Below are 17,785 nucleotides of genomic sequence, written 5' to 3' on the forward strand. Positions count from 1 at the left end.
CATTGTATACCATACACTCTTCCTAATTTATCATTAGTAAGTAAAATATTTACTATCTTGCACTTGCTAAATTGTTTCACTCTATAAGATTGAGATGCTTGGGTGTAGTGATTTTCTTTCTTTCTCCCTACTTTAAATTATTTAACCTACAAATGAACCCAAAAAAATACCGTGAAAAATGAAGGTCTAATAAGGTTTACCTCCAAGTTGGTCCCAAAATAGCTTGAAACTGAAAGGGAAGCTGTAACCAACAATTATCCCTCACTCTCATTATAAATCAAAAGTAAAAAAATTACCAATTTGTTTCAAAATAAATGTCTTTCACTATTTTTTTAGTTTGATTTATTCCAACTTATTTTTAATACAATTGTCTTATTGAGCTTATTCTATTGGAATTGTTTTGCTTTTGAATATGTCAATTTCTTTTGTTAGAATAGATTGAAAAGAACAAAGGCTACTAAACTCGTTTTATCATGTCCAACTTGGCAATTGTTGGCAAATGGCAATGGGTATGGTATCAATGTACCATGAGCGGACATTAACATGGAGCAATTGTCAAAAAGGACCACAAGGTACCATTATAAGAGATGCTAATTAAATTTACCCAATCACCACCACCTCTTCATTGAATTTGCCAAACACACCATTTTTGGGGTTTTGGGTAGATCTATAAGCAACTAAAAGTACACATATTTGAGCTTTAATTACATGACACAAACGCGTGATTATATCATAAACTCTCAAATCTTAACTACAAAGTATTTCGGACATTGTATCACCTGAACAAACTGTACAATTCTAATGCTTAACTGGATTGAAAGAAAAGAGTATGACAACAGGCTATAATAAAAATCTCAAGGCATAACAAAAATGAATAAATATCAGCAGGCGAGATGACTGCAGAAAATGCAGCACTTACACCACAAAATGAATAGATGTGTAAATTAGAAATATGTGAATGAAAGAGAAAACTCTTCATATAGATTTTTAGCTTTAAAATAGAACAAATATATAGTCAAATCAATCTATTGCAGTAATAAACTGGGCTTCGGCTTCAGCTTCTCATCAGAACCTCCTCAGTTGCAGTATGTATAAACCTGAAGAGAGATTGATCTTTGTACGATAATTAGAGAGCAAAAGCGTATTTCTCACTACAGATGCATACTGAAAGCAGTAAATTACAGGGTCTATATATATACATGCAAACCCGCTTTCCATCTTACCTTTTTTTTTTAAAAATTTTTTTTTTTAAACTTTATTTTTGCCCATTATCCTAGACAGCAACTACAGACCTCAAACAGGAGGGGGAAAAAAGCACAGGATCTAGAACAAGAAGAATAGCAAAGTGATAACCTACACTATAGGAACTAACCCACCTAAAAGATCTGCAGTAAAAAGTGGAAGAATGATTCACATATTTTCAGAGTGAAACTTCATACAAACCCCAAAAATCAAAACCTGGAATGAAGTCAAACTGACAAAAGACGCAAACCCAGAGCTCGCCCAAGAGTACCCACCTGAGACAGCCGATGACAAATTCTATCTGCAGTCTGCACAACAGCAAATTTGGCTGTTGGACAGATATGTATCATCTACGACAAATCCTTCATCTTTTATTACTTCCAGGAAGAAATGATGCTGATGTTATACCTATAGCAGATCCTCAAGTTTAACTTTGCTTGCTAAGGATAACTCATAAAGCTCAGTTAACATCCAATCTTCTCCTGTCTGACCACCAAGAACTATAGCTCTCGTGCCCCCAACGACACAAGTACTGTGTCCCCAAGCAAATCTTGGGGGTCTACCGGGCACATTTAGCACCCTCCACGTTGGCTTCTCTTCAGTAGGGTCAAGTAGATACAGATGTGATGCAGAATGCAGACCAGCCACTGATCCACCAAACACTAGGATCCTACCACCCGGAAGGCTCACAGCTACATGGTCCAATCGAGGAGGAGGAGCAATGCCTCCAGGGTTTCCAGCACCTGGCATCCCACTTCCAGTAACGCATCTCCAGCATGGCTCTTCCTCACTCAAGTCCATTGTGTATACATCGTTTGAACGGAAGCGAAGCGGTCCACTCTTAGCCAAACCTCCAAACATCAAGATTTTCTTCCCACCATAAACTGACAATGAGTGGCCAAGACGACAAGGTGGGGACCAAGCTGCTGGAATTTCTCGCCACACGGGTTTATCCAATGAGAGATCCAGAAGAAAAGTGTCACTCAGCAATACCCCTGAATCTGCACATCCACCCGACACAATTAACTTGGTCCCATCAAGTGTACAAGAGCTGTGCCATGATCTAGGAAGAGGAGGAGCCAATCCAGAAATTTCACGCCAGGTTGGTTGCTTGGCATCCAAATCGAGGACAAAAACATCATTAAGCAGGCCTTGAGTTCCACAACCACCGAAAACAACCAGGTTTGAATCATTCACGCAAGAGAGAGTGTGACCCCAACGACCTGGAGGTGGAGAGCTCACTTTGACATGCCGCCACTCAGGGTTATTAGAATTTAGATCCAACACAAAGGTATCATTCATAGGCTGCATGTTAACCCCCTCTCCACCAAACAAGACAACCCGATTACCGACTGCACAAGCACTGAAGTTGCAACGCGATGGCTCAACTGCACCACCAACAATCACCTTCCTCCATGCAGCTGCTTCAAGGGTAGTCAGCTCTCTAGCCAGCCGGCCCCACCCAAGTCGCTTTGCCCCAGGAACAGTCTCAAGAACGCGGGTTGTTTCACTACCCCAAGCATTCTGGCAAACCATTCTCCAAAGGTCCTCATTTTTTGTTAACTCATAAAGACGCCTGCAGACAGAACCCACAGCAGCAATATCCCTTGGCGTTAGCCGTGACAATATCTTCAAAGCAAGGACTTCATCACTCAGTTGAAACAACCCACAAACCTCAAAACACATGTTTCGCTCCCGAGATTGAAAAGGTTGAAATGATGAAAGACTGGAACGATATAGATCAGATGACCTCATGGATTCTTTTGCTGTAAAGCTAGGAAGTGGACCGAGATCGACAGTAGCTTCTGAGAATAACTGAATTCCAATAAAGTGAGTAATTGTTTCATCATCTCCATAAATAGGCACCAGCCGCAATCTGTTCATGAGAGGAGAGCCATCTTTCCTAAAATTTAACAATTCACCTTGGAACTCAATCCCGTCCTCAAGGCACCTCCTTATTTCTGCAACAACAGCAGAGTCCACCAATGGATGTCTTCTCTTAGCAAATGGACCTCTGCATTGCAAAAAACGACTGCAGAGCAGCATACAGAGTCAATTTCATCTATCATCTCTATCATAAACAGAATAGCACAATAAATATAGTTTAATAGCAGAGAATATGATCACAGAGGACATCCAGAATACTGAAACTCCAAGTGCCTATTAATCAAATTACTATTTACATAAATACGACCCCCACACAACATGAGCTTCACAGTTGGGATCGACATGCAGATTAAGAACAGTAGTTTAATACATATTTAAGAGTTGAGAGTGGGTAGAGAGGAAATCAAGAATGAGATAGTGTAGAGAAAAGGAGAGAAAGATATATGGTTGAAGAGGAAAAAATGAAAACATAACTGTACAAAGGAAATGAACAGTCACCCAAAAGGTAAAAGTAAAGCTCATATTGGGATAAGGGAGTACTAAAAAAGCAGCAAGAGTCAGGTCGAACACCAATCAACACTAAAACATATGTCTTTGGAGACAAGGAAGTGAGGAACTGCTTACAGCTATTACATACATGGGACTACAGTACACTTCTTAAACTGATGGTGCAGAAATGGAAATTTATTCAGGGTTGATGTAGGGAAAAAATCATTAGACGCCCCCGAAACTTTAGGATATTGTATAAAGTTGGATTTGCCTAAATACTTCCAGCCCCCAGATAATGATTTGCTCCATAATGATTGTTTGATTTGACACAAATCCGAGTTCTAACATACTAGCAGTTGTACTGTACTGTAATTGATAAAGAGGATAATGTTCCATTTGACATGAGAATGACAATGCAGGGTTTTAAAAATTAAACACATACACATTAGGATGGAGATTTTAATATCCTGTATGGCTATATCTTTTGCAGAGGTCCCATGTGGGATGAACAGTGTTATGAAGTACTTTTGGGTATCAGATTTTTTTAACAAAATTTGTTGATTACTTCATTTACTTATGATTTCACATACTATAGCTAATCAGAGAGCATTCGCTTGCATTTCTTTCAATATAACCATTGGCATAGAAGCATAAAGCATTAGGCACCATGGCAGTATGGTGAATGAAAGCATGAAGGGAAATGAAAAAAAAGTATTAAACAACCAGCATGAGAAAGACACGGTGACTAAACGGAACTCTCTGCAACATAACCTCAGTATTACAACAAGTCAATAGCCTGTATTGTGTGTGCCGCAGACTTGGGTCCAAGTGGGTGTTTGGTGGAGGGAATATGAAAATTCATATGGTACGAGTCAGACAATTAATTTGATAAAAAGAACAAAGCTCACATATTAATGATCCAAATGACAAAGGATGCACCCATTATGTTTGTGTGTGTCAGTGTATACAGTCTATCGGCATAGAGATAATTAAGAAGTAGTAGGACGGGTTATCTTACTAGAAATTAAATATATATATATATTCAAAGAAAAATGTCATAGGTCTCTTAATGCTAGATTTAACATCAGTGGAAGTCAGTTGTTTTAACGAATTGCAAGAGAGAGATATCAAACTATTACTCAATGACTATAATGAGGCTACTAGAAAGATGAGGAATCTCATTCTATGACCAAAATGACACTGATACAGCATAGGAATAATCCAACTCATGGCAAAGAATCAAAAAGCCACTCTAACTCTTGATACTGATTCTGGAAAAAAATTATCATGCTTCATACCCATCCAAAAATCCATACATTCACCACATTATATCCACAGAAACTACATACACAGAATAAGCATAAATACAACACCACTTCTAACTGGGTGCAGAGAGACTGTGTCCTAAAGTCACAAACTTATGGCAAGAATGCCTAACCTCTTTTCCTAAAGAAGCAATAGCTTACAAAAGGTTACATAAATAGATTCACACCAGGTACAAGAAAGCTACAACCCAGGGTAAAGGTAAAAGAAAAGAAAGAAAGTTTACCCATTGAGAAACAAACACTGAAGCGATATAAGTGTAAGATGACAAATTTCAACATCACAAGTACATACCAAATCACATGCTTATTCCAGCATGTTAAAACTAAGGCAATTGAAGGTGCAAGCACAAACACCAACCAAAATGCATAGTTTGTCATATAGTACCAGGTGCATGTTAAGTGCAGTCATACAATAGCATGCATGAACTAAAGTGGTTGGGGCCCGTGGCCAAAACATGACACAAGTTGAGGTATTTAGATTCAACTTACATTGAAGATAGACCTTAAGTGATCAACATACATGCTGATAAGCAATACTTACACCAATAAGTTTAAGCTCTTCCAGACAAAAGGTCCACAAAATTCAGTCAATTTGGTTCCCACTTGTCACTTAAGGTCATATCCAACACCAAAAACCTCGGTTAAATTTCACCTAAACTATTTCCCAATAGAGCTCCTAGCATCTCAATAAGAAATAACAGAGAGGGAGCAAGCTAGCCAGCAGTATACTAAACACAAAGTGTTGGTAAGTCCCATAAATTTCAGATTAACAGGCAGCTGCAGCAGGACAGGATTCTTAAAGCTGAAGTACTGACATCAAAGCCTATGGTTTCCAATTTTCCATTCTAGAACAGCGAATAGTAATAATGAAAATCACGGTAGAGCATGCCAGTTCTCTTTCATTAATTAACAACAACAAACAATGATTTAAAGCTGATTAAGTAAAGATTTAGTCTCAAGTCATTCTGAGCATTAATATACCCCAATTGAAGACCGGCTTGAGCTGGCCTAGCTCAAGTTGTTTTTTTTTTTTTTTTTTTTTTTTTTGTACGTACCCCGTGCCAAAGAGTGGTCACCGGACAAACCAAAGCCATGTCACCCATGATCAGCAGATGGAAAGTTCAATTGAAATAAAGGTCTAACCATTCATATTTGAACATAACACACTATATTTAAATCAAACCCTAATGAAACAATATCCTAAAGTTTCCTATAATATCACAAACAACAATATGTCCCAAGTATTACCCCTTTTATGTACCCCTCGAAAGTAACAAAGCTATGAAACCTGAGATAATTAACTGGAGACATGGTACTAGAAAGGGAAATTTTCATAAATATTCTTATTCCATCAAACCTAACCAATTCTAGAAAATTACCGAAACCCAACAAAAAAAAGTTTAAAACCCAAATTTTAAAATGACATTAAATTACCAAAAACAACATTTTTAGCCACTAATTGCAAAATTCCAGAAAACCCCACATCAGAAAATTCATAAAAAAAATACCAATTACTTGCTAAATAAACAAATTAACTCCATAGTATGTTCTTCATAATTTAAGAATTCGAAGAATTACCATCAAAGTTCCAGCAAATTACAAAAACCCACTTGAAAAAATGATATTATATTGCCAATAACAATCATTTCAGCCACTAATTGCAAAAACCCATAAAACCCCACATCAAAAAATCATAAAAATACCAATTAAATCACAAAATTAACTCCATTTCAGAATAAAATTGAAGAATTACCAATTTCGGCCAAGAACTTCTTCAGCTCGATATCCAGAAACCATCTCAAAAACAGTATTAACATAAATAATAGGATGGTCAGTTTCCAAAGCATCAGTAACAACAAAACCACACGGCGTCGTTTGAAGGAGATTTTGAACAGGAAAAGGCACAGAACCAACTCCATCATTAAGCAAAAATCCTTCAAATTCATCTCCGCTATCATCAGAGGAGCTGCTATCCCACTCCATCATTTTGTATCCCTCTTCTTTAAAAACCCTTCAAATCAAAAACAAGGCAAAACTAGGTTACCCCATCAAAAACCCAGAAAACAAAGATCAAAAAAGGGGGAATTTTGAAAATGCAGAGGAAAAAGGGAAGTGGGGATGATTAGGGTTTGAAGAAGAAGATTAAAGATGAGTGGATAGGAAAGAGAAAGAGAGATAGAGATCTTTGGGTGAAAAGTTCGGTGAGTATAGAAGAAAGAAAAACGAGGTACAGAGAGAAAGAATGATGAGATGAGATGATACAAAAATATCTGAGCAAATGAAAGATTGGATTTTTGGTTGATTTTAATTTGAGGAGTAAAAATATTTATGTTGTGTCTTGTTTCTGTGTTTGTTCTTGTTATTGTGGGTTGCGTCTTTTCAAGTTTAACGCTTGCTAGATAAGCGAACCTGGTTTATTTTATTACTTGGGGGTTTGTAGGAAGTTGTACAAAGTACTAGAGACTACAAAGACTTGATTTTTTTTTGCTTTCTAACTTCTTTTTGAGGTGGGGTCTTGGGAGGGGAAGGGGGAGTTTGTACTTCCCTTGAGGCGCTAGATTCGAGTTAAGATGAGTTCCTGTAATTTTTACAATAAATTGAATACGGTTCACTTAGGATAGGTTAGTTCGGTGGTTTATCATTTTGTATTTGGTTTAAGATGATTTAGGAATTCGGATAGCTTAGTTCGGTGCTGTATTATTATGAGTTTGGTTTAATATAAGTTTGATTCATGTCAAGTTAGGTATGGATAGATCAGGTTAGGTTGGTTGTTTATCATTTTAGTTTTGAAATAAGAATAGTTAGGGCTGGGAAAATGTAGCTGGACACAACTGAAGTTTTGATTGGTTCATTTGAGACAAGTTATTTTTGGACTCAACTGAAGTTTTGATTGGTTCATCCTTAACTTGATCAAATGTAGCCCGATTTGGACCCGTGCCGAAAAAATTGACGAGTTGGGCAGAGTTTTTGGACATGAACTTCGGGCCAAACCCGATTTTTAAATTGTCTTTTTTGAGTTTGGACAACCTAAACATTCAATTTTGACCCGACCCGTGATCACCTCTGTTTATCCTAATCATGATCGTGTCGAGTCACGAAGTTTTCAATTTTGGTGATGTATGGATTATTAGGTTTTAAAATAGTTTGTCGATTATTCAATTTCTTAATTGCAAATCAACATTATGCAAACAAAACAATCAAATTAGGTACACTATAAGTTGATGTTCATCATTTTAGGTTTAAACTTGAAAATAAGGGGGTTTGTTATTTAGTGATTAATTTACGAAATTAGGGCATGTATTATGTTTTTAATTGATACCAAAATTGATATTATTATTAAGACTTTATTATGAATCATTTCAGTGAAGAATTAGGGTTCAAATGTTTTTCCTTAAATTCAAATGTTTATCTAAATAACTAGATATAATCATAAAATCCAGCATATATAGTAGATCATAATTTTGTTAGCTTGAATTATGTCGAATCTACCGCCTATCACCTTTCCCTAACTCAATTTTAATGTTTGTTGACAAAAGTTGCAATTGAACATAAGTGGTCAAAGTAGAATAATTTATGACATTAGCGTTATTTGTAAGAAAATTTCATGTATTCAAAAAACTCATGCTGGTAAAAAATTTGTCACAAAAATGTAAGTGGTAATTTGACTAATTTCTAAAAACACTACAATTGTTTATGGTTATTGTCAAAAAAAAAAAAAAAAAAAAAAAAAAAAAAAAGAAGAGACTTTTAGATAGTTTATCAATTCTTGTCATCTATCTCAAAAAATCTTATGGTTAGGCAAATGCACACAAGTGCACAATCACTGAAAAACAACTCCCAATCTTCTTAATGGTGACCTCTTCTCTCTTTCTGTTATCTTCTTTCTGTCCAACATTCTTCCCTTTTCAAACCGCTAATTTACTTATCCAATTCACTCAATTTCCCACAATACTTTAGCCCCATTTTATCTTCTTCTTCATTCTCTTCCATTTCTTCCATTCTCCATTAAAATAAAGCTTCAATCTTTACATGTTTAGCTTCAATGGAAGGCACCATTTTTCCCATCAAACCAACATTACCAATTCAACAAGCAAAACCCAAACCAATTCACCCTCAAAATCAACAACAACCAAACATAGCCTTGAAATTTAGCTCTACTACTTTACCTCTTCCTCCTCAATCCCAAAACCCTCCTCCTTCTTTAGCCATTGATTCTCTTCTTCAACACCTTCTTCATCTTTCTTCTACTCCAACCAATACCCATTTCTCTAAATTCACCAATTCCAATACTACCCTTTTGCCTTCTTTGCCACTTTCATCTCTAAACTCCTTCAATAATAATGGTTTTCATTGCCTCGACTCGAATTCCGCCACTCGAATGGTGGCGGATGAGGTGGGTAAGAGCGGTGTTGCTTCACTCGATTTCTTGTCTGATAAGGGTAAGATGTTATTGAATTCTATGTTGGGAATACCCTTGTGTAATTTGAATGATTTCTTTGATTCTGTGAAATTTGATTTGTTAGAAGCTGATTTAATCAGTTTATTGAAGGGTTTAGATGTTTTGGGGAATTGGGAAAAAGCTGTTTTGTTGTTTGAATGGGGTTTGATGAATGTTAGGTTACAAGATAAGAAGATGAATTATCAGGTTGTTGAATTAATGGCTAGGATTTTAGGTAGAGAATCACAGCATACTGTTGCAGTTAAACTGTTTGATGTTATACCTCTTGAAGAATATACATTAGATGTTCGAGCTTATACCTCGATTCTTCATGCTTATGCTCGAACGGGCAAGTATAAGAAGGCGGTTTCGATTTTTGAGAACATGAAGGAGAAGGGTCTTGTTCCAACTTTGGTTACTTATAATGTAATGCTAGATGTTTATGGAAAGATGGGTAGGTCTTGGGATAAGATTTTGTGTCTTTTAGATGAGATTAAGAGTAAAGGGCTTAAATTTGACGAATTCACTTGTAGTACTGTGATTTCTGCTTGTGCTAGGGAGGGATTGTTGGATGAAGCTAGGAATTTCTTTGCTCAGTTGAAATCACAGGGTTATAAACCGGGAACTGTTACTTATAACTCTTTGCTTCAAGTGTTTGGGAAAGCCGGAGTTTACTCTGAGGCATTGAATATCTTGAAAGAAATGGAGGAGAGTGGCTGTCCTCCTGACTCTGTAACTTATAATGAGCTTGTTGCTACTTATGTGAGGGCGGGGTTTCTTGAAGAAGGAGCTGCGGTGATAGATACAATGACTTGTAAGGGAATAATGCCGAATGCAATTACTTATACCACTGTTGTTGATGCATATGGGAAAGCTGGAAAGGTTGATGAGGCTTTGGCTTTGTTCAATTATATGAAGGTTTCTGGTTGTGTTCCTAATGTTTGTACCTATAATTCCATCCTTGGGATGCTAGGGAAGAAGTCAAGATCAGAAGAGATGATAGAGATATTGTTTGATATGAAGGTAACTGGGTGCTCCCCTAATCGAATCACATGGAACACAATGCTTGCAATGTGTGGTAGTACTGGCAAGGAGAAGTTTGTGAATCGGGTTTTCCAGGAGATGAAGCGTAGTGGTTTTGAGCCTGACCGGGACACGTTCAACACTTTGATCAGTGCATATGGTCGATGTGGTTCACGAATTGATGCAACCAAGATATTTGAGGAGATGATGGAAGCAGGATTTAGCCCATGTGTCACAACTTACAATGCTTTTTTGAATGCGTTGGCTAGAAAGGGAGATTGGCAAGCAGCAGAATCAATCATGCTTGATATGAAGAACAAGGGATTTAAGCCTAATGACACCTCTTACTCCTCAATGATTCAATGTTATGCGAAGGGAGGGAACGTGAAGGGCATACAAAGAATTGAAACGGAGATATATCAAGGCCAAATCTTTCCCAGCTGGATGCTTCTAAGGACCCTTGTCCTTGCAAATTTCAAATGTAGAGCACTGTCGGGTATGGAGAGAGCATTCAAGGAGTTGCAGAAAAGTGGATATAAACCTGATTTAGTTGTATTCAATTCGATGCTCTCAATTTATGCGAGGAACAAATTGTATGACCGTGCTCGAGAAATCATGCACTTGATTCAAGAGAATGGATTGCAGCCTGATCTGATAACTTACAATAGCTTGATGGATATGTATGCAAGAGCTGGGGAATGTTGGAAGGCAGAAGAAGTATTGCGAAACCTGCTGAAAAGCGGTGGAAAACCTGATCTTGTGTCTTATAACACGGTCATCAAAGCATTTTGCAGGCAAGGGTTGATGCAGGAAGCAATAAAGATTATGTCAGAGATGACAACAAGAGGTATACGCCCATGCATAGTCACCTACAACACTTTCGTGGCTGGTTATGCTGGGCGAGGGATGTTTTCAGAGATCGATGAAGTTATAAGCTATATGATTCAGCATGATTGCTGGCCTAATGAGCTGACTTATAAGATTATTGTAGATGGTTATTGTAAAGCATACAAATATAGAGAAGCTTTTGATTTTGTTTCCAGAATCAAGGAGAAGGATAACTCTTTTGATGATCAATCTTTGCATCGGCTCATATCTCGCATTAGGCAGGACGAGGAACTGTAACTTCCTGATGTAATTTTGTATAATAGGGAATTTCAGATGTCCCGTCTCTCAGTTTTGCTATCTTTTTGTTTAGCCACTGTAATTCAAATACGTGATATTCATGATGATTTTTTCATAACAGGATGAAAATCTCTTTTATAAGAAATTACTAGCTTTATCAAGCTGATACTTGATTGTTTATGGATGGTTCTCTTCTTCGAAATTAAGCTCAATTACCTTGTACATTCGCATTTGATATGTTCCCAACAGTATCAAGTTCCATTCCTCAAATATACACCTTTTGTTCCAACTATTTATAAGATTAGGAAAAGTGTTATCAGTTACTCCATCTATTTAAATTACTTCTTATTCGAGCCACGGGCACAGCATACCACCATACGGCATACGCCCATACCGGCGTGTATGTGCATGACTTGAACGCGGCACAAACTGGTGGTATCACAAACTTGATACCTCTAGGTGCATGAAATAATTTACCAAGTCCATGAAGTAATTGACAAATAAAAAGTAAAATTATGGTACCTTTCATTTTTTTACACCTTTATAAAAAATTGAATTATCTATGGGTTTGTGACGTGGCAATCTCTCCACCCTTCTACCCCTATTATCCTATCATAACTTTATAAGAATTTTTTGTTTCTAAATATCAATTTCTTGATTTCTTGGCATCAAAATAAATTATCGTAATTATTTTAAAAATATCATCTTTCATTTTGTGTTTCTCCATTTTATTTCATAACACAATTACCTTTATTTATTTTTTTTAAAATTAACATTTAATCAATGGGAGTCACCAGATTCTATTGAATAGAATGAAACAGGAAATATGGGAGTATTATCAGTGGCTCATAAGCCAAACCCAGAAAGATTACTAATTCATTCTTCCTCTTATAATCACCAAAATCAACACCAAAATTTCCCAAATTCTGCTTTTTCTCTACTCAAGGTTCAAACTTTATCATTTATTTTTCTGGGTTTTTCAGAATTTTTACATATCCATTTTAATTCATAATTTTTAATACTTTATTTATTTGCAGGTGCAGAGAAATAACTCAAAGTGCAGCATTTTTTCTGGGAAACAAAGTAGTTATGTCAGAGGTCAATTTATTTCAAGAAATTTTTTTAAATTTGATAATTGTGTACGTAAGAACATTCAAGCTGGTAAGTAAGAGGAGTACACAATTTTATTTATTTATTTTAGGTTTTTTGGCCTTTTATTTTGTGATTTATTAGCGAAATAGGGAATTTTGCATTGAAGTTATGTTCTGATGATAGTAATATAGTCAAAAATATATTATTGATAATGTTGCTTTGATTTGATTTTTCTAATTGCTGTGGCATTACTAGTTCAAATTACACGAGTCGTAGTGGCAATTATTTATTGATGGATATGAGTGATTGCACGAGTCCCTAAATAAATGGGGGCCTCGATTAACAAGGGCTGTAAATCAAATGACAATTTCGTAATACACGAGTAACAAAAAATATATTAATCACAGTCAAAATGCCAAATGAATTAATGTAGTCTTTAGATTCATTGTTCTATTATAGGAGAGCTTGTGCACTTTATCTCCAAGGCATAACTATACAACTTATGGTACATTTTATCTATGTTTGCTTTTTGAAGGAAATGTGGTTTCACCAACTTGTGTGCTTCCATTAACTGAAGAGAATGTGGAGAAGGTGCTGGATGAGGTGCGCCCTGGCCTTATGGCTGATGGAGGAAATGTGTCGTTGCACGAAATCGATGGTTTAGTAGTAGTGCTGAAGCTGGAAGGAGCATGTGGGTCATGCCCAAGTTCAACTATGACTTTGAAGATGGGGATTGAAACTCGTCTTCGTGATAAGATCCCTGAAATTTTGGAGGTAGAGCAGATCCTAGACACCGAGACTGGCCTGGAACTTAATGAGGAAAATGTCGAAAAGGTGAGCACCTGAGACCTGACTAATGCAGTTTATCTTCCAGGAAACTAGCTTGTGTCAATTTGCTTTAATTATTGGCATGAACTAGCTTTGTTTTCATACCATATTCCTTGCATTTTCGGGCCTATAATGATCTATGTGAACCTTTTTTAAGGAGGTTTAAAGGTTATAAGCATGCAATAAGAGAGAAAATTATTAGGGATTTATGTATACTTGTGCACAAAGGCAATCTTGTATATGTGCTTGATGTTTCATCTCACAGAAAATCGTAGTTTTTTCTGAAGGGGTTATTCCTGTAGAAAACTTGAGCAGGCACATATTTTGTAGCTGTAAAGCTCTGCTAATGATGTATACAACTTCTGTTTCTTCAGCTTCTAGCTGAGATTAGGCCATACTTAGCAGGGACCGGAGGTGGGGTGCTTGAAATCGACAAAATTGAGGATTATGTTGTCAGAGTGCGGCTCAATGGACCTGCAGCTGGGGTAATGACAGTACGCGTTGCCATTACACAGAAACTAAGAGAGAAAATCCCTTCCATAGCTGCTGTCCAGCTGATTGAATAAAAATTCTCAACCACAAAACAGAATTTTGTTGGTGACAGAGAGAAGCTGAACTTCCAAGTTTATTTGTATCCCTCTGTTAGAATTCATTTCAGAAGATTGCCTCAGAATGTTCGCGTTTTTAAAATGATCATTGCTCCCACATTACTTGTAGATTATCAGACACTACAAATTGTACGCGGCTGTGGATACATTTCCCTTGAAAGGGTTAAATTTTAGTGTATAGTTCCACAAAATTCTTAGTGGTTACTTGTATTTATATTGAAACAAAGTTTTTGAGCTTGTTATCTGCAATATATTGGCTTCAAGGCCTTCATTTGAATTTGTTTCTTTCATCTCGGTATTAGAGTGATTATGATTCGAAAATTGATTCAGGGTAAGTGCTCGGATCTTTTCTGACCTAGACATAAATTTATGAATGAAACTAGTTTTGGCCCCGTGCAATGCACGGATTTTTAAAGTATAATTTATTAATAATAATAATAGTCAATTGAAATAGAGTTAATTAACTTAAATAACTTATGTAACAACTTTTTTAAAATGTAAATTTACAAATGTCTTTCCTTTAATTATTTAAAAGAATTTTAATTTTTTTAATAGAAATTTTTTTTAAAAAAAAATAAACACTTTGGAGGGAAAAAATTTCATAAAATTATGCCAAGTATCCCCTTCGGTGATTACTTTATTATATAGAGAGTATAGATGATTTTATTTTTGAAAAGGATGAAATTATCTAAACCCATTTTTCAATTTTTGCCTTTTGGATTAAGGAAAACAACTTTTGGTCCAATTTAATAAGAACTAATTGGTGTAGCTACTAAGCATTATGCATCAATACACTGAGTACTCAAAATCTATTCTATTTGAATACATGACATCATTATAGTCAAGTCATATCATTTCAATACGCTTATATGACATCACTATAGTCAAGTCAAGTCACATCACATCACATTATTACACTTATATGACATCACTATTTTCATGAATTTCAAAATAGGGTCAAAACTCATTCTTGATACTTTATGGACATCTATATCGGTGTCTTATGGTTTCAAACCTCCTTATATGACCCTAGGAGTCCAACACATTCGGTTTATTTTTTGAAAAAAATGTTAAAAATTGATCAGAAATCGTGTATTATAGCTTTCAATTTTGGACAATTTTCCACTTATTTTGACCCGGAAATAAAATTGCCGAGATGTTTACCATGGACCCTAATACACCCCGAGAGTCTATTTGGGTGGGTGTAACCATCCAAAATGCCTTTAAACAGTCAATTTACCTGTTCCAAAATTGCACCGATTTCGTAAACTTAACCCTACCACAGACATTTATGACAACATATAATGGTCATATATGGTTCCAAACGACATTATATAACCCTAAAGATGTACCACCTAGGGTCTCAAGACTTTTCGCCACCTTGACTCGTAACATCACAAAGTCCTCAAAAGCGTGGATAATAGCCTTCAATTATGGAATATTTTTTAACCTTTTTTCCGCTTGAAAATAAAAATTGCCAAGATGTTTACCATGGTCCCTAATACCCTCCAGGAGTCCAATTGGGTGGGTGGAACTATCCAATATTCCTTAAAACGGTCAATTTACCCGTCGAAACTTACACCAATTTCGTGAACTGAAGCCTGTCACAAACCTTTTTGACAACATTTAATGGTCATATATGGTTCCAAACGTCATTGTATGACCCCAAGATATATCCCCTAGGGTCTCAAGACTTTTCGCCACCGGGCCCCGTAACATCAAAAATTCCTCAAAAAGCGTGGATAATAGCCTTCAATTTTGGAATTTTTTGACCTTTTTTCGCCCGGAAATAAAAATTGCCGAGATTTTCAACATGGTTCCTAATACCCTCCGGGAGTCCAATTGGGTGGGTGGAACCATCCAATATGCCTTAAAACGGTCAATTAAACTATTCGAAACTTGCACCGATTTCGTGAACTGAAGCCTGCCACGGGCATTTTTGACAACATATAATGGTCATATATGGTTCCAAACGTCATTATATGACCCTAATATATATCCCCTATAGTTTCAAGACTTTCCGCCACCAGGACCCGTAACATCAAAAATTCCTCAAAAAGCGTGGATAAAAGTCTTCAATTTTGGAATTTTTTGACCTTTTTTCGCCCGAAAATAAAAATTGCCGAGATGTTTACCATGGTCCCTAATACCCTCTGGGAGTCCAATTGGGTTGGTGGAACCATCCAATATGCCTTTAAACGGTCAATTTACTCGTTCAAAACTTGTACCGATTTCGTGAACTGAATCCTACCACGGACATTTTTGACAACATATAATGGTCATATATGGTTCCAAACGTCATTGTATGACCCTAAAATGTACCCCCTAGGGTCTCAAGACTTTTCACCACCGGGCCCTGTAACATAAAAAATTCTTCAAAAAGCGTGAATAATAGCCTTCAATTTTGGAATTTTTTGACCTTTTTTTGCACAGAAATAAAAATTGCCGAGATGTTTACGATGGTCGCTAAAACCCTCCGGGAGGACAATTGGGTGAGTGGAACCATCCAATATGCCTTAAAACGGTCAATTTACCTGTTCGAAACTTGCACCGATTTCGTGAAGTGAAGCCTACCACGGACATTTTTGACAACATATAATGGTCACATACGGTTCCAAATGTCATTGTATGACCCTAAGATGTACCTCCTAGGGTCTCAAGACTTTTCGCCACCAGGACCCGTGACATAAAAAATACCTCCAAAAATATGGATAATAGCCTTCAATTTTGGAATTTTTGACTTTTTTTCGCACAGAAATAAAAATTGCCGAGATGTTTATCATGGTCCCTTATATCCTCCGGGAGTCCAATTGGGTGGGTGGAACCATCCAATATGCCTTTCATTGATCAATTTACTCGTTCGAAACTTGCACCGATTTCGTGAATAGAAGCCTACCACAGACATTTTTGACAACATTACATGGTCATATATAATTCCAAACGTCATTGTATGACCCTAAGATGTACCCCCTATGGTCTCAACACTTTTCGCCACCGGTCCCCGTAACATAAAAAAAATTTTAAAAAGCGTGGATAATAGCCTTCAATTTTGGAAATTTTTGACCTTTTTTCGCCCGGAAATAAAAATTTTCGAGATGTTTACCATGGTCCCTAATACCCTCCGGGAGTCCAATTGGGTGGGTGGAACCATCCAATATGCCTTAAAACGGTCAATTTACCCGTTCGAAACTTGCACCGATTTCGTGAACTAAAGCCTACTACGGACATTTTTGACAACATATAATGGTCATATATGGTTCCAAATGTCATTGTATGACCCTAATATGTATCCCCTACGGTCTCAAGACTTTTCGCCGCCGGGCCTCGTAACATCAAAAATTCCTCAAAAAGCGTGGATAATAGCCTTTAATTTTGGAATTTTTTTTAATTTTTCGCCCGGAAATAAAAATTGCCGAGATGTTTACCATGGTCCCTAATACCCTCCCGGAGTCCAATTGGGTGGGTGGAACCATCCAATATGTCTTAAAACGGTCAATTTACCCGTTCGAAACTTGCACCGATTTCGTGAACTAAAGCCTAGCACTGACATTTTTGACAACTATGACCCTAAGATGTATCCCCTAGGGTCTCAATACTTTTCGCCACCGGGCCTCGTCCTAGCCGACCTCGTCCTAGCCGACGGGTTCGGGATTGGGACCCCCGTGGCCCAGCCCTTAGAGCCAATCCTTTTCCCGAAGTTACGGATCCATTGTAATCACACAAACAAC

At 36.9% G+C, this 17,785-nt stretch overlaps 3 protein-coding genes across 4 annotated transcripts; 2 read left to right on the top strand and 1 right to left on the bottom strand.

Annotated features, from left to right (window-relative positions):
* Positions 1 to 955: 955 nt before the first annotated feature.
* Positions 956 to 7,382, bottom strand: LOC145611242 (adagio protein 1-like). 2 transcript variants are annotated; one of them, XR_014106337.1, is made up of 3 exons: positions 6,697 to 7,382; positions 1,518 to 3,274; positions 956 to 1,097 (listed from the first exon to the last, which is right to left on the bottom strand). XR_014106337.1 is itself a non-coding variant. In XM_081666552.1 (2 exons), exons 1-2 carry the CDS (start codon positions 6,927 to 6,929, stop codon positions 1,651 to 1,653), a joined length of 1,857 nt encoding a protein of 618 aa, XP_081522678.1. In that variant the 5' UTR covers positions 6,930 to 7,382; the 3' UTR covers positions 956 to 1,650. The 2 variants fall into 2 exon arrangements, 1 of the variants encoding a protein (XP_081522678.1); XM_081666552.1 differs by having other exon boundaries at positions 956 to 3,274.
* A 1,432-nt stretch (positions 7,383 to 8,814) lies between these two features.
* LOC145612396 (uncharacterized) lies at positions 8,815 to 11,649 on the top strand. The gene has a single exon (XM_081667771.1). The coding sequence runs from the start codon at positions 8,986 to 8,988 to the stop codon at positions 11,527 to 11,529; it is 2,544 nt and encodes an 847-aa protein (XP_081523897.1). The 5' UTR covers positions 8,815 to 8,985; the 3' UTR covers positions 11,530 to 11,649.
* Positions 11,650 to 12,190: 541 nt separating this feature from the next.
* On the top strand, positions 12,191 to 14,334 carry LOC145611573 (nifU-like protein 3, chloroplastic). The gene is made up of 4 exons (XM_081666913.1): positions 12,191 to 12,475; positions 12,567 to 12,690; positions 13,157 to 13,455; positions 13,824 to 14,334. The coding sequence occupies exons 1-4, from the start codon at positions 12,356 to 12,358 to the stop codon at positions 14,013 to 14,015; spliced, it is 735 nt and encodes a 244-aa protein (XP_081523039.1). The 5' UTR covers positions 12,191 to 12,355; the 3' UTR covers positions 14,016 to 14,334.
* Positions 14,335 to 17,785: the final 3,451 nt, after the last annotated feature.

This window comes from Chenopodium album, chromosome 24 (assembly GCF_948465745.1).
Source record: "Chenopodium album chromosome 24, dcCheAlbu1.1, whole genome shotgun sequence".
Classification (NCBI taxonomy): Eukaryota; Viridiplantae; Streptophyta; class Magnoliopsida; order Caryophyllales; family Amaranthaceae; genus Chenopodium; species Chenopodium album.